Source organism: Zalophus californianus, chromosome 1 (genome assembly GCF_009762305.2).
Source record: "Zalophus californianus isolate mZalCal1 chromosome 1, mZalCal1.pri.v2, whole genome shotgun sequence".
Taxonomy (NCBI): Eukaryota; Metazoa; Chordata; class Mammalia; order Carnivora; family Otariidae; genus Zalophus; species Zalophus californianus.
In genome coordinates this window covers 57649321-57671416 of record NC_045595.1, presented here as the reverse complement: position 1 = coordinate 57671416, position 22096 = coordinate 57649321, and the positions used below count along the sequence as shown (strand labels likewise).

Genomic DNA, 22096 nt, shown 5'->3' with positions numbered 1-22096 from the left:
ATTCACGAATTCTCTGTCCTGGTAAGGTCCTGCTGTTTCTGGTCGATCACCAGGTCTCAATATTGATTCATACTACTTGGAGGCGGGGGGGGGGGGTGGTTCCCTGGTTTAATTCTGAGATTCTGGGCCACCTTCCTGTGCCCACCCCTGGCTGAGAGACCTGAGAGAAACTGGATGACCCACAGGACAGGGTCTCTTTCCTTTGTGCTGTGAAATTCGCCTCAGCCACTCTAGGATGGGTTTTCTTTGTAATTTACATTCCAGGGTCCACCTCTTACTGTTTTGTCCAGAAGTTCTTGAATCCATATTTGGTGATTTGTCTCTGTTTCCCTCCCCCCACCCCAAGGTGTCTGCCAAAATCCTGTATAATTCGTATCATCTCCCAAGCTGTTATAGTATATGAGGGCAGAGGATAATTTCGTTATATTTTGAAAAAAGATTCTCAGCAAAAGTAAGAAAGGAGGGGGGAAGTTTTCATACTCACCGCATGAAATAGACAATATTTCCTGAAACAGGAGATACGAACCTCAAAGAATTTAAAATAAAACATTCATTTTATTATTTTTTTAAAGAAGGAAAACGAGGGGGGAAAAAAGTAGAATAGTCAGTCTTTTTATCCTAAGTACAGATGAAATTGATTAAACCTTAAAGACTGGCCTCCGCACACCCGGTTTATTAATTGAAGAATTTCCTCTTACCCAGAATGGGAAGTTCACATTAAAATCAAGCTTGCCCCTGAGTGGCAGTGACACTTGAGAACTGAACATTTTCCACAATCCTATTTTCTCTTCGGTGCTAGAGGAAATCCTAAAATGGTTAAAAAGGGGGGGAGGGGGCTTACAGGGGAGAGGGAGCAGAAACCGTACATTTTAAGGAAGCCTTCTTTCATTTCCTTGTAAAGCATGAAATCAAATTATAGCTCATGGCCCACAATTACTTTATTTCTACATTTCAAATTCCATTTTCTGCTCCTTTTCACTGCTCTAGAACAGGAGTTGTACTGTTGTGCAAAGTCAGCTAAAAAGATTACCCCAGATAGACTATGACACAGTAGCTTAAAGAAGCAAACAGGCAAAACTCCCTGTTAAGTGGGGAGTCGAGGCCCTGCAGAACCTGTGCGTCTGCCTCCATCCGGAAAGGGGGTGGCAGAGGCCAGCACCCCCTTTGGCCCTTTGATCCAGGGAGCACGGACACCTCTGTTCTTGCTGCGATGCCTGACCCTGCCTTTGCCCCTCTCCTGAGGGGGGCAATATGAATGGTGTTTACTCCAGGGCCTCCTAAGGGTGGGCCACCCGCCTGGTGACAAGGAGCTGGTACAGGGTGGTGCCTGGCCCGTGATTAATACTCCTGCTTGACAGGGTTGGAAGGTCATGCCTACTCCAGTTCTCGTCCTGCCCCTCCTGTTCTGTCGGAGGGAGACTTGTTTTAGTGCTATAGGGTGTCTTACTAGCTCTTGCTGACCCCTGGTCAGGAGCCAGCAGACCTCGGGTTCAGAGCTGTGGCAGCCAGCATTATCTAGTTAGCGTTTAATAATATTGCACCACATCGCTTTGTGTTCTCGTTCTGTTTACCTTTATGCTTAACTTCTGCTTATGGCAAGTCTCATGCATTTATTGTCATGTAAAGTTCTTTTAAATATAAATGCATTTGAGATTAAAAAAAAAAATGACTTAGCCCACATAAGTAAATAACCGTAGAAGTGGTATCCACAGGCATGGCAGAGATGAGAGGTGATGCGTGGACAGGGAGCCCTGGTGTAATTCATACTCCCTCCCTGTAGCCCGCCACAACTGTTCTGAAGACCTCCAGCAAAGAGCCCTCTAACTGTGTAAAGATGTCATCTGCTTCTTTACTAGCCCTGCCTCTCAGGAAGTTCTCTTATAGATCTACCTGAGTTCCTTCATGCTTCCATTCAAGATCACTTCCTTTGTATTTCCCTCCAATGAGGAGCATGTGGTCTCAACCTCTGAACTTGACAGCTCCTGGTTTTCTCTTCCCTTGGCCTTGTGGCGGCCACATGCTGTGTGGTAGCATACTGCTCTGGGTTTGACTTCAGACCTCCAGTTTGCTAGCTTTGCGGACTGTGGGAGAGTCACTTCAGATCCCTCCAAGTCTCAGTTTCTCCGTTTATAGAAGGTGTGCATAATAATAAATTCCTCCTTCTTGGGCTGTTGTCGAGATTGAAATCGTGGGCATGGTGCATTCTTGGGCATTCAATGGATGTTCATTTTCTTTCTCCGTTTCCCCAACTTCCTGATACTTTAGTCATTGTTCTATTTATTTTTTTCATTTTGAAATAATTTCAGACTTACAGAAGATTTGCAGTAGTACAGATAACTCCCACGCGCCCCCCACTCTGTAGTTATCCTTAGGCCCGACTGTCTCTGAATGTGTTGTCTGGGTTTGGTGCACCTGGTCGTGGGGGTTGCTCTCCAGCAAGTCTGACAGCCGCCGACTGGGGGGTGAGGACAAGTCCGTGGTTCCTACACCAATCTTGCGGAAGGGCAGAATGTCATTAACGAAACATCTTTATGACCCCTAGACAGACATAATGGGGTCTACCTCCATCTCTCTTCTGCCGCCATCCCCCAACGTTGCATTGTTCTAACTTGTAGAATCAAGTCCAGGCTCTTGAAGGAGAGTTTCCTAGCAGGAGAGATGCATGCCAAGGATGGTGTCTGAGATGCTTTTATGTGTGCATAGGTACCGCATTAAGAGACATCAAGCACTGCAAGAGAGTTATTCTGTCTTCAGGGTTCTTTAAATCCTCTGAGTCCATTAAGGAAAAGGTGTCTCCCTGTTTGGTGTCTGGAGCTTTAACACTTCTCAACATTGTGAGCTCCGTACCTATGACAGCAACTGTGTCTGGCTAGAATGTAAATAGTGTTTTATTTTCGCGTACTTGTTTTTGGTCTTTTTTTTTTAATTTTTAAAAACAAATTGATTTTGAATCAGTAATATATGTGTGTGGTTTGAAATTTAAAAGGTACAAAAGCATAGACTGTAAGAAATAGGTCCCCCATGCACCCCAGTCCCTGCTTACCTGGTTTACTTCCCCAGAGACAAACGACTGTGATGTTTCTTCTAAAAATTCCGAGGACGATGATTTCAGGCATACACTTTCTCATGCACAGCCTGTAGAGATGGCAGTGTACTGTGTATGCTCTCTTGGTAAGACTTCCACCTCGGGAATAGAACTGCTCTTGTGCTTTTCAGTAGCTGTGTAATATTCTGTCATGTGGTTATCCCGGAATGTAGGTAACAGCCTCCCTCCTGACGGGCACCCACGTTTTGGCTACTGCAGATGCATAGCAACAATGTCCTTGAATGTGCCTCATTTGCATGTGGGGTGTTGCTGGATCACAGTACACATTTTTGATGGTTGTTGCCAGGATGGCTTCCAAAGAGGTTTTGTCAGCACATGTCCCAAATGGACTGTCTGTCTCTCCACATTCTTAGTGGCAGGGTGTCGTCAGTGTTTGAAGGGACGACGTGGCCCTGGAGTGGCAGAGCTTGACTTTGAATTCTAGCCCTTTCCTCCCAGTCCTGTGACCTAATCTCATCTCTAAATAGGGGTAGGGATGCAAGGTTATGTGGAGGGTGCTAGGAGTCAGTAGCACCTGGCAGGGCAAGGACTTACTCTGGCCCTTTGATCGTAGTATTATTTTGTCAACCCACCAGGTGAAAAACTAGTCTTAGCGTCATTTTAATTTGCATTTTTCTTGTTATTGGTGAGGTAGGGCATCTTATTATGTCTGAGCTCTGTGTATTTCTTTTCTTTGCCTTTGTTTCTTGTCTGACTTCCCTCCAGCCACCCCACTCTCCTTGCTGGTCCTTGGACACCCGGACCCCCTGACACCTCATAGGGTCTTTGCACCAGCCCCTCCCTCTGCCTGGAACGCTCTTTCCCTGGTTAACTGCCAGCTTCTCTCCTCCCAAGTCCTGGCTCAAATAGCTCCTTCTCGGTGAGGCCCATCCTGACAGCCTGAATTAAAATTGTAACCCTCCTGCCTCCCGTACATTCCTGAGCCATTTTTTCCTGCTCTCTCTTCCCCCAGGACACTTACCATCCTCCCCCTTCTGTGAGACTCACGTATTATATGTATTGTAGGTTTTTAGCCTTGCTTCACTGGCTGGTGAGTCCCTCTTGTAAGACTGTCATCTGTCCTCATCTCTGGTGTGCCAAGCACCAGTCTAAGGTCTGGCAAGTAGGAGGTGCTCAGTGAATGTGCTTAGTATGAGCTATCTGGAGAGATTGTTGCCATTTTGGATTGGACCATTGCTCTTTTTATTATCAGTTTGAAGAAGCTTTTTGACTATTAAGGGGAGTAGTTCTTTGTGGCTAGTGCATCCCTAGTCATGTTGGCCTTTATCATATTTTTGTCCATGCAGAAATGTTTGATTTTTATGTTGTTGAATTTGTCAGTCTTTGTATTTTTTTTTTCTTTTTTATATCTTTCTGGTTTTGTGTCTTTCCTAGATGGGTTTTGTTTTGTTTTAAGATTATAAAATTTTTTTTCACAGTTTCTTCCAAGACCTTTATGGTTTTATATTTTTATGTTTAAAGCTTCGGTCCTTGGAAATTTATTTTGGTGTGATGTGTGAGGTAGAGCCTCAACTTTAGTTTTCTCTAGATGGCTGCCTGCTGTCCGTGTGTCCCAGGTGAGTGCTTTTCCCCCCGTTGACACATGTGGACAGGGAGGCCCAGGGAAGGATGGCTACTCACCCTGTCGCGCAGCACGTCTCATCCCTCACCACAGCCCTCTCTCAGCTCTGCGGGGGTTTTGCCCCGAGTCGCCAGCATTTATTGTTTTTTGGCTTTTCTTCCTTTTGGCGAGGGCCCAGCACCTCTATTTGTCTGCTGTCTTGTCCGCAGCTGTGTATTTGTTTCCTCGGTCTCTTACACGGGCTCTCTTTGTTGTTTCCCCTGTTCCTCCACTGCTAACATCGCTCCCATTGTTCTCCTCCCGGGCTTCTTTAGGTGCTGATGAATGCCTCCTTTCGCTGCCTCCTGGAGAACCGTGCCTCTGGCTTGCTGGCTTGGGATGCGTCCTAGAGGCCTCTGGCGGTTTGCCTTTGCACCTTGTCTGCTCTCCTTCCTCCTCCCATCCTCAGGGCCTTTCCCACTTGCTCTTCGGGATGCTGGAGAGTTCCCAGGAGACACGGCAGTAGCCAAGAGGCAGCTGGCAAGGAGAAAAGGAAGACATTTTTAAGTTAGTCAGCCCTGGGTTCTAGCCCTGATTCTCCTGTTTACTGTGGTGTAACGAGACCTCAGATTTCTCTTTATTAAAATGGGAGACTCTCCTCCTCATGGGATTTGGTAAGGGCAGAGCTAACACACATCAGGCAGGGGTCATGAGCCCGTGTGCCTGTTAGGAGCCGGCTGGCGGCATAAATGCCAGGGTATGAGGCAATAGGGCGTTGTGAGGAGAGGGAGGGTTCTTAATGCGTCGTGGGGCCTTGATGACTTATTGAAGATGTCCAGTGCTTCCTGCCCAGGTTCTCCTGCTTGGGTGTCTCCCTGCTGGCCTGGTGGAATTCGGCAGGATGTTTGTGGAGGACCCTACCTTTGCAGGCTGGGTTAGAACAATAAGGCCTTCCTGCCCATTGGTGGGCACAGTGCTCCCAGCTGTTGGCTGGCACTCACCAGTGCCCCCTGTGAGGGGCCTCATAGATACTGCTGGATTGGGGGAGGTATTGCTAGTATTTGTTCCATGCTGCCATTAATACTCTCCCTTCTTCTCAGCCAGTAAAGGCCATGGGGCCTGTGGGGGAAGGAGATGGCCCCTTTTGAACTCCTGTGGTGCTGGGCACTGTGATACAAGTACTGATATGATAGCAGCTTGTGTTTATTGAGCTCTTAGCATGTGGCATGCGCTGGGCAGGCCCCTGCCCTGTGAGGCGGTGTGTCTGGGCCGGCAGGCTATGGGGGGTGGGGTGGTCCCAGGCTCTGAGAGGTCAGGAGGTCTCTCTGCCTGAGGCTACACAGCTGGCAGGAGGGAAGCGGTGCCTGGGATTGGGGCCTGGCCCCTCCGCCTCCCTGCCTCCCTGCCCCGCATCTCTCACGTGCCTGCCAGGGCACTGCAGGTGGGCTTCCAAGCCGCTGCTGTTTTCCTCCTGCCAAAGGGCAGCACCCCCCCCCCCCCAAGGATTCTTTTGCTCATGTGCCCCACTTGCAAGTATGCCATCCCTCTGGGCTGTCTCCTACCTCCATGTCTGAGATTTTCTACCAGGTCCGTAGAAATCAAAATGGTGTTATTGTCCCTCTTTTACAGACAAGGAACGAGAGCTCAGAGAGGGTATATAGCATTAAGAAACTTCCCTTTGTCTGAAGGTGTTCATGAAAACCATCATCTGGTAGGAACAAGGGTCATGGGCACTGGAGCCCCCTCCAGTGATTGGGATCTCCTTTGGCTTTCTGGTTCCCCACTGGAGGGGCTGGGCCTGGCCAGCGCCTCCAGTCTGTTGGACTCCTGTCCTGTCCTGCGGTGTGTGAAGTGACCCTTGCAGTTGTGTAGCGGCATGGGACATCACGAATGTGTGACTCCAGCTAGGGGAGGCAGGGAGGGCAAGGAGAGGGGCTGGCGGGCAGTGTGTGCAAGTCAGACATGCCGCCTGTGCCCTGGTGGGTGCTAGGTCCATGGACACCATGGGGGCCCCACTCCTGACCACTCCGAGAGCTCTTCCTTCTCCACGCCCCACACTCTGTCAGTAACCTCACTCCTTTGTCCACATGTGTTTGCCTGGGGGGCTCCTGGACAGGTGGGAGCAGTACGACTCTGAATGTGAGGCTGGGCTGAGAACTTGGCTCAGCACTGACAGCCCTAAATGCAGCTCTGCTTACTGAGGGCTTGGCGGGCCTTCCCCTTTGATTTCCCCCGCCAACCTCTTGCAGTGGGCATCTTTGTTTAGATTCTGATTTACAGATGAGGAAGCAGAGGCCCCCACTGGGGCTGTGGTTTGAATGCCTGGTTGGGTGTCTCCAAGCCCTGCTCTCGCCTCTTCCTCCCACTTGTGGCCCTTGGCTCCCCACCTGCACATTGACCTTCTTTGCTAAGTCCCTTCCATGTCCAAACCCTCTGATTCTGTGCTGAGGAGGGCAGGACAGACAGCCCTGGTTCCCGGCTGTACACTCTACTGTGCCAGTAGGAATCTGACAGGGAAACTTCAGTTCACTGTACTTTGAGGAAAGTTTGCAGAAGGAGGAAAACTAAGATGCACAGAATGGACACACACCTGAGTGGACTCTCTATGAGGGGGCCAAACGGCCCCCATATTATGGAAGTCTTGACACCTCCTGGCAGAGAGTCAGGGCCAGGACAGGTGAGCCTGTGTTGGTGTCAATCCAATACTGGGTTTTCACCCTTGCTGGATAGCTTGGGACAAGTTATTTAAGCTGCCTGAGCCTCGGTCCTCTTGCCTGTAAAATGGAGAAGCAAGCAATACATTGAATAAATGAATACAAACAATAGCAATGAGGGCACCTTGGGATTGTAGAGCTGCAGCCCCTCCTCCCACCCTGGGCCCCAAGGGGGACTTCTGACCCCCGCTCTGCTGTCCTGCAGCACCCACAGGGGCATGCATGTGCGTCCCCACCCACGTACAGAGCGAGTGCTTCACTCTGGACACAGGATCGCTCAGGGACACAGGATGCTGTGGTAGAAAGAAGTCAGTGGTTCCGAGTTCACATTGCTCTCACTGAGTCCTTGCTCCTGACCTTGACTTGGTTCCTTCACCTCTCTGAGCCTTTGTTTTCTCGTCTGTGATATCCACATGGCAAAGTTGAGGTGCAGTTAAGACAAGAAGCAGATCTGTAGAATACCATGTGCATGCCACAGTTGAAGTTGCAGAAGGAAAAACAATCAGAGCCACTCATGTTATTGAAGATTTCCTATGGCGTAGGTGCTGTTCTGAGCCCTCCCCACGTGTTGTCTCCTTTAGTCTTCACTGTGGCCCACTGACTGGACTCATCCCTGTCCTCACGCTCAGGAGGACGCCAAGGCACACAGAGGTCTGATGTATCTCGGCACATGGGTCATATTAATAATAGGATAGAATTATATATATATTTTATATTTTATATATATATTTTATATTATACTTTATATAGGACAATGTATTTACGTTGTTGAATATTTAACAAGTCACCGGTTAAAAATACATTTTTCTTTATTTTAAATTTAATATTATTTTCTCCTTTTTGGGGTGTTAATAGCTTTTGATTAAAAAATCAAATTTTATGATTAAAGATGTGATTTTGAGGTTGCTAAAGTGTTTAAAGTTTTATATTCCGTTTCTCTAGCCAAAATATCTTTCTCTGAACACACACATTTTTTTCTTCAGTTTCAGAAGGAAAATTACATCTCACAGATAACTTACACTTTGTTAAATGCTGACCTTTGTAAGTTTTTCTTTATTTTTATTTTTGAAATGATTAAGATATATGATCTACAGAATTGGAAATTGTAACTTTTTAAAGTACTGAGAAACTTTAACCCTGTTATAATTATTCTGCAAACCTTTAAAGGGATCTATAGTCAGAACAACTAGATGAAAAGGTCCGATAGACGGAAAAATATAGAGGGTCATTTGTAAGCTGCAAGTTCCTGACTTGTGTTTCCCGCCCACTTGCTTGCTGTGCCCCTCTGGTCTCAGAATGGTTTCCTACCCTGGGTTCGTGGGAATTGGGAAGGACACTGTTTGATTCATTCTTTGGAATACTGAGGATTTTGAAAAAGACAAGACGGGCCAGTTTTGTCACTTCCTGTCGTCTGATCAAAAGTTTGAGGAAGAAACGGGAGTAACTGAGAGCTGCTGCTGGGCAGCGGGCACTTGCCTGCTTCTGACCCCTGGTTCGCAGTGGGGCCTGTCAAGTCGTCGTGACCTCTGGTCTCCTTAGAAGTGCCTGATGTTGGCTGCACCACAGCAGGTCTGCTTGAGAGCCTGGCCTTTTGGAGCAGAACTGTGTGCTCCTCTCAACAAAGGCGGCTTGTAGATGCTGGAGTAAGGCCTCAGAGGAAATCCTCACCAGCCTGAGTGTTTGGGGCCTGGCTGCACTTGTCTTTCTGGGTTTGTCAGGCCAGTTTCATTTCTGTCCCCAGGAGCCCAACAGGCATCATCAGTAAGATAGGCTAAACTCATGGAATACATGAGTCCTTCCCCTTCAGCCACCGGGCCCAGACAAGGCATTCCTGGGTAGTGGTATATACCAATAGGGAATTGAATCTCCGAGAAAAGGAACAGAGTTGGGACATGGGGGGAGCTGTCATTTGCTCAGTTCAGCCCAACAAAGATTGCCCAAGCTGTGCCTGAGCTGGGTCTTGTACTGGGTGCTGTGAATCCAGATTGACAGCCCGGGCTGTGGTCTATAAGCTCTGAGCATGGGAGTCAGTGGGGAGGAGGGGCCAGGGGCGGGTGAAGTCTGAGTTAGGGGGGCAGGAGCAAAAGCAGGGCAGGGAAGGGTGAGAAAAATTGTGGGGTGTGCCTTGATTCTCAGTGTAAAGCGGGGAGTGGGTGAGGACCGTGAGAGAGGAGACTGGAGAGGGACTGGGTCTCTACGCGGAAGGACAGGCCATGTGGCACAGAGGTGAGAACAGGGTCAGGGTTCAGATCGCTCCTCTAGCACCTATTTGCCAAGTGACCAAGGGCAGTCACCGAACTTCTCCTCATCTGTACAGTGGGGTCGGTGATAGTTTGGGTTAGGTAGGGGATGATGTTTAGGTTCTAGACGGAGCCCAGGCGGTTGGAATTACTCTTGAAAAGTCCTTAAGTCATCTGTGGGATAGAGTAGCCTTGGCTTTGTGGGCACAGCTTTGCCCACTAGAGTTGGGGGTCACCTGGTCGGGCACTGGGACCGTTTGTGTGAAGGTGGCTCTCCAGTCTTCCCAGAGAATGGCTCACAGGCTGGGAACCCAGGGCACTCCTCCTCCCACTCACCGGCAGTCTTGGTCCCATCCTGCCTCAACACCTGGCCACACATCCTTGTGACTGATGACGGGTTTGCTTGTGGTGGGAGGACATGAGGAGAGATCACATCTTCTGGGGTGGGCTGGGCTCAGGCTCTGTGTGTGTGTGTGTGTGTGTGTGTGTGTGTGTGTGTGTGTGTGTGTGTGTGCGCGCATTCTCACATGCATGCATATGCCCCTGGGGCAGGGCAGGGAGCACCAGGAAGGGCTCTGTGAGGTGCACCTACATGCTCGGTGCAGGGAGAGTGTGCCTGGACTGCGAGTTAGAAGGAGGGGCCCAAAGCCACACCGCGAGTTCCCTTTCAGTAAGAGGACAGCGAGGGCTCTAAGCAGGGGAACAACACAGTCAGATCAGTGTTTTATTTCTTTATCTAGCTATGTACTTGATTTTATTTATGTGTGGACAGTATACACCTCTGTTTAAAATTAAAAGATATGGAAGAGGGCACCTGGGTGGCTCAGTCGTTTAAGCGTCTGGCTCTGGATTTCAGCTCAGGTCATGATCCCAGGGTCATGAGATCGAGTCCCACATCAGGCTCCATGCTCAGCAGGGAGTCTGCTTGAAATTCTCTCTCTGTCCTTCTGCCCTTCCGCCCCACTCATGTGCGTGTGCACTCTCTCTCAAATTAATAAATCTTCAAAAAAAAAAAAAAGGTACGTAAGAACATGCAGTCAGGTTTCCTTCTAACTCCATCCCAATTCTGTCACCTAGCTACTCTCTCAACAGACAACCAAAAGTTAGTTGTTTCTTTTGCATTCCTTCAGACATGTTTTATGCATATGGAAGCAAACACTCAGATACAGCACACATAGACACACACACACCTTTTCCCCCTTTAAAACACAGATTACATTGCTCTGCCCTTTGTTCTTCTCACTCGCTCCACCTTAAGAGACTGTTCCACAGTAGTAAATAAAGAGCTTCTTCATTCTTTTTCATGGCTGGAGAGTGTTCTACTGCATGGATGTAGCATTATTTATTTTCAACATGTCCCCTACTGATGGACATTTACATGTTTTCCAACTGTACCTACAACAAGCATGAACATGTATGTGGGCTTGGCTGAGTCAAAGACAATGTGAATTCTGATAGCTGTTTCTGAATTGACTTTCATAGAGGTTGTACTGATTTAACCTGGCTCAGTGTATGAATCAGTCATATAGTTGTAGAAAGTTCCTTCTGGGAGGCTGTTTGGATTTCAGAGGGACAAGTCCCAGGTGAAGGACAAGTCTTTTCCCATTAGGGGGCAGCTGATGTGGGCCTGACGTGCGTTATGGGGTTTGGGGCTGCAACAGAGATGGATCCCAGAGGTGAGTTGGTGATTTGGTAGATATGAGAGGGAGTCTTATCAGGTGGTGAAGTTTTTAGGCCTCAGTTGTTTAAAAGGTGTAGGTGATAGAACCAGTTATACCTCTCTCCTGCCCCTCTTATAGCTGTAGCAGAGGCCTAGGCCCTACCCCCTGGTAGGATGAGGGAGATGCCAATGCTGATGGCTGTGAGCACCCGCCTGCCCCTCCAGGCCCTATTGACTACAGCTCTGCTCTGTCCCTGGCCCAGGGTGAGGTAGAAGAAAGGGCCGGGGAGGGCAGAGCACAGGGGCAAGAAGGACAGCGGGGACAGTCTGAGTCCTACCTAGAGCCAGACACCTACTCTTTCTCCCCGGGGAGGTCGGAGGAGCTGTGCAGGTCAGTGGTGACCAGGGAAGAGTGCTTCAGTAGTGGAGCCAGGCTCCCTGGTGTCTGGTGGCCTTTGGTGCTAGTTGGTCTAGAGCAAGTAGCCCCGTGATTCTGAGTCCCACCTTCTTTGAAACAGTGGTTGTGGAGATTAAGTGGTTGACTAGCACACAAGGCGAATGTGCCAACAGGAAAGACTGCCCCTCCTCACCTTCCCTCCTTTCCCAGGAGTGAGCTTGGGTCATGAGTCACCCATAGAGCAGTCTTCCTTGGTATCACCATGAGGATAATTTGGTCCTGAAAATCCCTTCTGGGGCAAAGGGGAAAATATCTGCATATTCCTGTATCCCCAAAATAACACCTTTTCTTTCTTTCTTTTTTTTTTTTTTTTGTGAAACTACTTAAAAATCCTATTAAAAAGGACACATTCCCTTCACTGGCTAACATTAGTCTTCCTAACATGGGTCAGGGCAGTTTCCTTTCATTGACTCCTCTGTAATTTGTCCCTCTGCTGTTGTTCAGCTCAGGTGTGGCTGTGTATTTAGGGCATGCTCACAACCAGGCATGCATGTGTAATACGGAATGCACACACACACACAGCACTCCTATATGTACACATGCACACACATGTATGTATGGAGACACCCACACACACTTACATATATGGTATTCAGTTGAGGTACCTGAACCTTGGATTGCTCCTAGCCTTCCTGAAAGAGCAGGAGCTTCCCCCCCAGAATGGAAAGGACAAGAGGAGTGAGTGGCTCTAGTGCAGCTGTGGGTGGGAGGGTCACGACGAAAACCAGCCACTGTGAGGAGGAGACCCAGGAGCTACAGAGGGGACAACCTCCGGCCTCCACGTCAGTTTTCTGGTCTTTCTGTCTGCTCTCTTGGCAAGGCCGAATCTCTAGGCATTTGCCAAGTCTAAAACTGGGATATTTGCTGCTTGGACATTATTTCCTAGGTAGGATGGAATGAAAATGAGAAGATTGAGGCAATAAAATGGTGTGGGTTTTGGGGTCCCCCAGCTCTGCTGCATGCTGGCAGTGGGGCTCTGGGTGAGCTCTCTGTATTTCACGGGCCTCAGTTTCCTCCTCTCCAGATGAGGTAACACGTCCATCCTCATGGTGGTTAGTCATGAGGGCTCCCGTGAAATCACGTGGTCAGAGTCCCTCCCCCGCGGCCGGGGCTAGAAGGTGTGTGGTGGTCATTCATTTCCCACCCCAACCACTTTTATCTTAATACTTTAATTTGGCTGATTTTGCTTAACCTCAAACATCAGGCCACTTTCTGCAGAGTCCTCTCCCCCATTTCCCTTTCTAACCTTGTCTTCTCTCTCTCCTTGCAGGGGCCCAGATCATTGATCTGATGATGCTGGTCATTGATGTGACCAAAGGGATGCAGACCCAGTCAGCGGAGTGCCTTGTGATTGGGCAGATTGCCTGCCAGAAGCTGGTTGTGGTGCTGAACAAAATAGACCTCTTGGCTGAAGGGAAGAGACAGGCAGCGATTGATAAAATGACCAAGAAAATGCAGAGGACCCTGGAGAACACCAAGTAGGTTTGTTGATGAGTAGAGTATCCACTTGTATAAGCTGGCCCTGGGGCACAGGTCATTTCATTAACACAGATTAGGCAGGCAGGTGTCAGCCGTGGGTCCTAATAAGTGGGATCTTGCCTGGCATTTACTCTCATCAAGGGTAAAGGCTAAGATGCTGTTGCAAGAGACCAAAAAACACAGAAGCATAAGGAATCCAGAAGTTGATTTTCTAGGTAATTTCCTAATGTGAATGGTTGGAGGGGGTTCTTCTCTGCACAGCATTCGGAAACCCAGGCTTCCTCCATCTTGCTGCCCTTCTACTGTAGGGTGTGTCCTTGTCCATGTGGTCAAAGCCAGGCATGGGCACTACTGCGTTCACGTTCGCAGGAGGGTCCAGTGTGTCAGGAATGCCTGGACCTAGAAGGGACACACACCCTTCCGAAGGATTCTGTGGGTGAGGGAGGACTCAGTCCTACCTGCTCATGTCACGCATGCCGTGGTGTCAGAGAGCCCGGGAAATGGATCCCCTCACCATCTGCTTAGCTGCAATTCGGTTATCAAAAGGGGGAAATTGGGTTTTTGGGTTTTTTTAAATATTTATTTATTTATTTTTGAGAGAGAGAGAGAGTGAGAGCGCACAAACAGGGGGAGGGGCAGAGGGAGAAGCAGACTCCCCTCTGAGCGGGGAGCCTGAGGTGGGACTCAATCCCGGGACCCCGGGATCATGACCTGAGCCAAAGGCAGACGCTTAAACGGCTGAGCCACCCAGGCGCCCCAGTGGAGATTGGTTTTGGTGGACGACTGGATGTTTCTGTCTCAGAGGCCTATAAAATTGGATGGATGGATGGATGGATAGATGGATGGATGGATGGATGAATGGACAGACTTTGCTGTTGGAGGGGAGACCGGGAAAGACAGAATCACAAAGGACTGTCGTAGTATTTCACACCAACACGTTTATGATTTTGCCTTGCGGAAAGTAGGGAGTCTTAATGAGTTTGTGCAAGGAAGTGGCTGAAAGGTTCTCCCATCCAGAGATGGCTGGCGGCAGGTGGAAGGATGGCTTGGTGACGAGGATCCAGGGGGAGAACAGACAGGGAGAGGCAGCGTGGTGGTGTTCCCAGGGAGAGAAATGTGGTCTGCGTTAAGGCTGTGGAGGGAGGGGAGGCTGACCTGGGGAGACCTTTAACAGGAGAAGCAACAGGCCTTGTCAAGTGATTGACTCTGCTTACCATCCATGGGGCTGGCAAGGTGGCAGTGCTGCTGGGCAGCCTCGGGGGTGGTAGGAGGGGTGGGGGGACAGAGAGCTGCCCACTCGCTCAGGCAGCCGCAGGAGTGACTTACTCTGATGTGGTCAAGAAAATGAGAAAATGTCCTTGTTGAGCACAGAGTGTTGGCAAACCTCATTGTTTTATCAATTCCTCTCTTCCTCTCCGGGCCAGCGCCTTTTGATCAATACTAAATAGCGGTCACTGGGAGACAGCGATGCTTCCTCTTTGCTATGCAGCCCGAGACAATATCCTGCTCCTTCCACCTCTCCTTCTCCTGCCTGTGGAGGGCAAGCAAGTAGAGAGTGTTTTTGTTTCCCCGTCATAAAGATTGATATGCCTTCCCATTTATGATTTTTTTTTTTCAGATCCAACACCTGCAGCTCTCCCTCAGAATTCTCAAGTTGGTTAAATTAAAGCTCCAGGCCTGTGAATGGGCCAAATATGTCATAAAAGATTTCCTAGCGCTGCCTTTTGTTAGCAAAATTCATCAATCCGATAAAATCGACACATTTAGATAAGTGTTGCATAAGAATTCAGACTTTGTTATTCCCAGCGGAAGTGGATATGAGACTGTAAAAAGGAAGATAAAAAATTATATCTTCTTTTTAGTGAGTTATTTGATCTCCCTGCCGTTTTATTTACTTGTCAGAAAGGGGAGAACAGGTCCTTTGGACTCCTGCATAAAAATCCAGTACAAAGCCAGTATCATTTGCTATATAAATGGGACCTTCTGGGAAGGGCTTGGGATACTTTTAAGGGTGAATTAATACTAATTATTTTGAGTGGTTAAATTTAAGGCAGATTCTCACTTTGCATTTTAAATTACTATTCCTATTTTAATTTATTGCTTAAAGGTCAAATTATGGACTTTATCACACATCCAGGGGAAATTGTCCCCCTGAAACCTCTTCTGTCCTCATTCAGTGCCCAGAGGGCAGAGAGAACAACCCCCATACTGGAAGGGATTGCCCACTAATGGGTTGTAGCCAACGGGTTCAAGGGCCCCCGGGCCAGGCCAGGTTGTAAGAGAACATTAGCTTTCACCTCTGTGCAGCAGAGAACTTTAAATTATTTTAAGTGACCATTTCCTTTCCTTAGGGCCCCTTGTGAAGTGAGTCTTTTGTAAATGCTGCTCCAAATGCGAAGAAACTTTCTACCTAAAAAGGAAAAATTTGGACTGACGAATTATGTACGTATCAAAACCTGAAAACATGAAACCTGTTAAAAAACATAACTTATTTTTTCCCATCCAAAGAGCAATTGAAAGAAAATTGGAAAATAGAGAAAAATGATTAAAAGAAAGAAGAAGCCCCCCAAAGATTTCTTTTCTCAGAATAGCTGCTGACATTTGGGTTTATTTCATTCCTATCTTTTCACTGTGTATCATATTACCCCCCCTTTTTCCTCCACATTACTTTGATTGTAGTAAAATCTGCATAACATAATATTTATTATTTTACCCGTTTGCAAATATACAGTTCACTGGCATTAAATACACTCACAAAGATCCCGGGGTCCTGTGATAGAGTCCTGCATCTGGCGTTGGGCTCTTTGCTCAGCAGAGAGCCTGCTTCTCCCTCTGCCTGCAGCTCATCCTGCTTGTGCTCTCTCTCTCTTTGACAAATAAATAAATAAAAATCTTTAAAATAAAAAAAAATTAAAAAAATTCACAAAGCTGTGTGCCCATCACCACTCTCTATGCCAAAAACTTTTTCAGAATCTGCAACATAAACTCTGTACCCGTTTAACAAGAACTCCCCCTTTCCTCCTCCCCTCTCCTCCCCCACCACCAGCAGCCTTTATTCTGCTTTCTCTTTCTTTAATTTTGGCTATTCTAGGTACCTTATAGAAATGGAATCCTGTATTTGGTTTTCTGTGTCTGGCTTATTTCCCTTAGTGTAATGCTTTCAGGGCCCATCCATGTTGTAGCCTGTGTCAGATGTCACTCCTTCATAGTGAATAGTGTTCTGTTGCGTGTATATACCTTATTTTGTTTGTCCATTCATCTGCGGATAAATACTTGGCTTGTTTCCTTTTGGTTATTGTGAATAATGCTGTATGAACATTGGTGTACAAATAGCTATTCAAGTCCCTGCTTTCAGTTTCTTTGGGTCTATACCTAGGAGCGGAATTGCTGGGTCATGTGATAGTTTTATGTTTAACTTTTTTGAGGAACCACCAAACTGTTTTCCACAGTGGCTGCACTCTTTTACATTCCCACCAGCAGCAGTGTGTGAGGGTTGCCATTTCTCCACATCCTTGCCAACACTCATCATTTTCCCTTTTTTTGAATAGTTATCCTAGTGGATATGAAGTGGTATCTTGTTGTGGCTTCCTCGACCCCATTTTGTTGGTTTATCTCCCCTGGTTTTATTGAGAAATAGTTGACATACATGAATATATAAGTTTATGGCATGACACCATGATGGTTTGATTTACATATGTTGTGAAATGATTATCACAGTAGGTTTAGCTAACATCCGTCTTCTCATAAAAATACAATAAATAGAAAAGAAGGAAAGAAAAAAGGAAAAAAAAAGTTCCTGTGACGAGAACTCCTGGGACCTACTCTCTTAACAGGTTTCCTGTATATCATGTGGTAGTGTTAGTTAGAGTCATCACATTGTACCTCCTGTCCCTAGGACGCATTTATCTTGTAACCGCAAGTGTATCTTTTGACCACTCTCTCCAGTTCCCTCTCCCCCCACCCTCTGCCTATGGTGACCACAAATCTGCTCTCTTTCTGAGTTTTGTTTTTTGTGTTTTTGTTTTTGTTTTTTTAGATTCTGCAGATAAGTTGAAATCACACATTATTTGTCTTTCTGTGTCTGACTTATTTCACCTAGCTTAATGCCTTTGAGTTCATCCGTGTTGTGGCAGATGGTAGGATTTCCTTGTTTTTTATGGATGAATGATATCCATTATGTATTTATATACACCACAACTTCTTTATCCGTTCATCCATCAATGGACACTTAGGTTGTTTCTATGTCTTGGCTATTGTAAATAATGCTGCAGTGGACATGAGGGCGCAGATGTCTTTCCAAGTTAGTATCTTCATTTCCTTTGGATATAATCCCAGAAGTGGATCATATGATAGTTCTATTTTTGATTTTTTGAGGTTCCTCCATACTATTTTCCATAGTGGCTGCAACAATTTACACTCTCATCCACTGTGCACACAGGTTCCCCTTTCTCCACATCCACACCAACATTTGTTAACCCCTTGTCTTTTTGGTGATGGCCATTCTAACACACTTATGAAGTGATATCTCATTGTGGTTTTAACTTGCATTTTCTTAATGACTAGCGATGTTGAGCATCTTTCCATGTACCGGTTGGCCTTTCAAATATCTTCTTTGGAGAAATGTGTATTTAGGTCCTTTGCCCATTTTTCACTCGGGTTTTGTTGTTGTTTGTTTTATTGTTGTTGTTGAATTGTAGGGGATCTTTATATATTCTGGATATCAATCCCTTGTCAAATATATGATTTGCAAATGTTTTCTTCTATTCTGTAAGTTGACGTTTTACTTTCTTCATAGTATCCTTAGAAGCACAAAAGTTTTTAACTTTGATAAAATCCAATATATTTATTTTTTCTTTTGTTGTCTGTGTTTTTGGTGTCCTATCCATGGAATTGTTGCCAAATCCAGTGTCATGAAGATTTTCCCTAATTTCTTTTCTAAGAATTTTACAGTGTTAGCTCTTAAGTTTAGGTCTTTCATCTATTTCTATATATGGTAATTTTTTATATATGGCATAAATTTATATGTGGTGTAAGTTAAGGGCCCAGCTTCATTATTTGTATGTGGATATCCAGTTTTCCCAGCACTATTTGTTGAAAGGATTGTCCTTTCCCCTTTTACCCTTGTCAGAAATCAATTGATCATACATGTGTGGGTTTATTTCTGAGTTCTCTGTTCTGTTCCATTGGTCTATATGTCTTTCCTTATGCCAGTACCACACTGCTTTGTTTATCTTTGTAGTCGTAAGTTTCAAAGTCAGGATATTGAGTCCTCCAGCTTTCTGCTTCTTCTCCAATATTATTTTGGCTATTTGAGGCCCCTTGCAATTCCTGTATGAATTGTAGGATCTGCTTTCCATTTCTGCAAAAAATGGTTGTTGGCATTTTCATAGGGATTGCTTTGAATCTGTAGATTCCTTTGGGTAGTACGAACATCTAAACAGTGTTAGGTCTTCCAATCCATGAACATGATGCCTTTCCATTTGTTTAGATCTTCTTTAATTTTTCAAATCAGTGTTTTGTAGTTTTCATTATATAGGTCTTTCACATCCTTGGTTAGATTTATTCCCAAGTATTTAATTCTTTTAGATGTCATTATTAAGTGGAACTGCTTTCTTAATTTCCTTTTCAGATTGTTTTTAGTTAGAATACAGAAACACAGCTGGTTTTTATGTGTTGATCTTGTGCCCTGCAACTTTGCTGAATTCAGTTCTTCCTTTTAAACATATAGTTGTAATCATGAGCTATTCTCATTTTTTATTTCTGCTTTCATTACTTAACATTTTGTATAGCACTTCTTTATGTAAGCATCACTCCATTGTAGGCCCTTTAGATTGGCATAAGTTTTCCTTCTTATAAATAAGCAACCCTGGGGTGAACATCTTCAACCATCCTTAAACATTTTCTGTATTTTCGGGTTTTTTCCTTCTGAGACATTTCCAGGTGTGAGATTACTGAACCAAGGGCACAAGTCCTTTCAAACCTGTGGTTGTACACTGCCCTATTCTTTTCCAAAAGGGTTTGCATCATTTACACAGATATTCACAGCTACCTTTGGTTTCTAATTTTAAAATATATTTGAAACTTAGTAGGGTAGAAATGGTATGTTACTCTTGTTTTAATATGTGATTCTGTAATCAATGGGGACGTTAAACATTTTTCCTTTTTTTTTTTTTTAAGATTTTTATTTATTTATTTGACAGAGAGAGAGACAGTGAGAGAGGGAACACAAGCAGGGGGAGTGGGAGAGGGAGAAGCAGACTCCCTGCCGAGCAGGGAGCCCAATGTGGGGCTTGATCCCAGGACCCTGGGACCATGACCTGAGCCGAAGGCAGACACTTAATGACTGAGCCACCCAGGCGCCCCAACATTTTTCCTTAAGTGTATTAAATAGTTGTGCTTTTTGTGTTTGAATTAGGTCTATACGTTTTGTCTGTTTGCCTCTTGTGATTTTTAATGCTTTCTTTTTGATTTTCAGGAGCGTTTAATACTAACAAAGATGTTGTTATTAATTAACCCTTTGCCTATCGTGTTTGCTACAAATAAGTCTTCAGCATTTGTTGGTTGTCTTTCCATTTTACTTGCTTTTTTTGACATGCAGAAGTTTCTAATTTTTGTGTAGTCAAACTCTTTGATTGTTTTTCTTTGTGATTTCTTTATCTCTGAAAGCATTTAAAATTACTCTTGCATAAGCATTTATCAATGTTAACAGAAATGAAAATAGAAGATAAAAATGTACTCACAATCTCGTCAGTGCATCAAATTAAAGTGTTCTTTCCCTAGGATCCCTGTCAGTCTTTCCCAGATGGACATAATTTGAGGTAGTTGTTATCACAACATTGACACTGTTCTGTGTTCTAGGCCTTTCTGTTTATTTTCCCACTAAATGTTATCATCTGACAGCATCCTTGATGCATCTTTCTCTCAGACTCCCTCTGTGTTTCCTCCTCCTTTTTAAACACTTTCTATTTCCTTGTTTCTGTTTCAGCCAAGGCCGTCTGCTGAGATCCCACCTGGGGCTCCCTTGGCCCTGCCTCCCCTTCCTGGGGTTGAGTGGAATGCCAAATCTCAAGTGACTGGGCTGCTGCCCAGCTGACTTACAAGGTGTGCGTTTCCTACTAGCTTTGTGGCTGACTAGCTGTGTGGTCTTGGGCAACTCACTTTATCTTTCTGAGTTGGCATTTCTTCTTTTGTAAAATGGGAGCTGATAAGTTTAGCCTCACAGCATTTGTTCTGAGGGAGCATTTGATGGCACATAGTAGGTTCTTAACAATCACAGCAAACACCTACTGTGTGCTTGGCACTGTACCAGGGATTTCTCATATACAGTCAATCAGATCCTCACAGTGACCCTGGGGGAAGGTTTTGTGTCTGGGTTGACTGGTGAGAAAACTAACATATAATAAATATTGGCTGCTTTGAATTTCACTATTCCAAACCGAAAACTTACACGTTTCCCCTCCTTTTCAAAGTTTGCATTACACCACTTTGCTTTTATGAAAGACCTACCTTATTAGTACCTGTGTTCGCTAATGAAGGAAATCCAGAGATTTTTGTTTTTATGAAAGAAGGTGAAAAGCAATGATAGTGTACAGTGTCTGCTTTGCCGCGAGTCCTTAGAGTGGCGCTGCTAAGCCCCTTCCCCAGGAACTACACTCAGCATTCAGCATCAAGCCGCCATCGCTTTGAACTGTGTCTGTGAGCATCTGTGCCTTATGTTGATTTATTTTGTGCATCTGTTAGTAGATGTGTCCTAAGGTATCAGAAGAACCTAGGAGAGATTATTTTTTGGGTCTGGGAACACTCATTTTCCCATATAAATGAATGGTAATTGCTTCTTCACTTTATGCCATTTTGCCTTACTGAAGATTTCATAGGAATGGCCTACTTTCAGAAAGTGGGGAAACTTGTACTTTATTTGTTTATGTCTTTTACATGAGTTATACACACAACGCACATGCACATGCACATGCACACACACTTTTTTTTTTTTTTAAACTTATCTTAGATCGTTTTTGTGTTTTGTCGAAGGTCAGGCTGCATGCCCAGTCAGCATGTCTGGGCTTGGTTGGAACCGTGATGTACCACAGCTGTGAGGGGAGTCTGGAGGAGGTGGTGGGTGCTGGGAACAGGAGAAGCACTTGAATGTGCTCCAGGTCAGCTCCTGCCTGCACTGCTGAGCTGTGGGGCTGGGCCCAGGGCTCTTCCTGACATCAATGGTTGGAGCCTCTTGTGCTCCTAGAACCCAGACACCAGTCTGGATCTGAAACTCAAGGCAAGAGGGGACTTTTGTCCCCTTAGGGGCTGCTGAATTTTACTTCTGCCTCTAAAAGCCAGGATCCCCAGTTGTGTGGCATGTTCAGGAAATCAGCAAGGCCAGCTTCTCTTGAGCCTGGGAAAGGGCCAGAGACTCAGCCCAACACACTGTTATGTTTTGTTACAATACATTGCCCAAAAGGGTTTGGATAAAAAATAATTGAATTTCCGAAGGCTTTATGGTTAATCGCTGGAATTCTTAGTGCACGCTTTTAGCCTTCTCTGTCCCCCTGGGCCTTAGGTTCATGGAGTGTAAGCAGAGATGATGCACATGTACTGGGCCCTGGCTTGTGGTTGGGTCCTGGTTCACTGATTGCCGTGGCTGGGGTCCTCCCTGTGGACTGAGAATGGACTCTTCCTCTCCTCCGTCATGGGAGAGGCCTGGACTCTGGACTCCTACAGACCAGCCACTTACTCTCTGGGCCCCCTAGCAGCTCCGGGCAAGTCACTTGGCTTCTCTGAAAATAGGGGTCAGAGCCCCTGTTCATGGGGTGTTGAGATCGCACGAGAGCATGTAGCATGGTGCTAGCACAGAGCAGGCTATCCACTCCTTTCCTCTCCTTTTCTTTCTTTTTTGCTTGTGTTTC

General features: G+C 45.9%; 1 protein-coding gene across 2 annotated transcripts in view; it reads left to right on the top strand.

Annotated features, from left to right (window-relative positions):
- Nucleotides 1-22096, top strand: part of EEFSEC (eukaryotic elongation factor, selenocysteine-tRNA specific) — a 258931-nt gene that overhangs the window by 85782 nt on the left and 151053 nt on the right. For both annotated transcript variants that reach the window (XM_027584882.2, XM_027584883.2), the window contains exon 2: nt 12988-13195. In XM_027584882.2, the coding sequence (XP_027440683.2) occupies nt 12988-13195 (208 nt within the window). The remainder of the gene's footprint in view (nt 1-12987; nt 13196-22096) is intronic.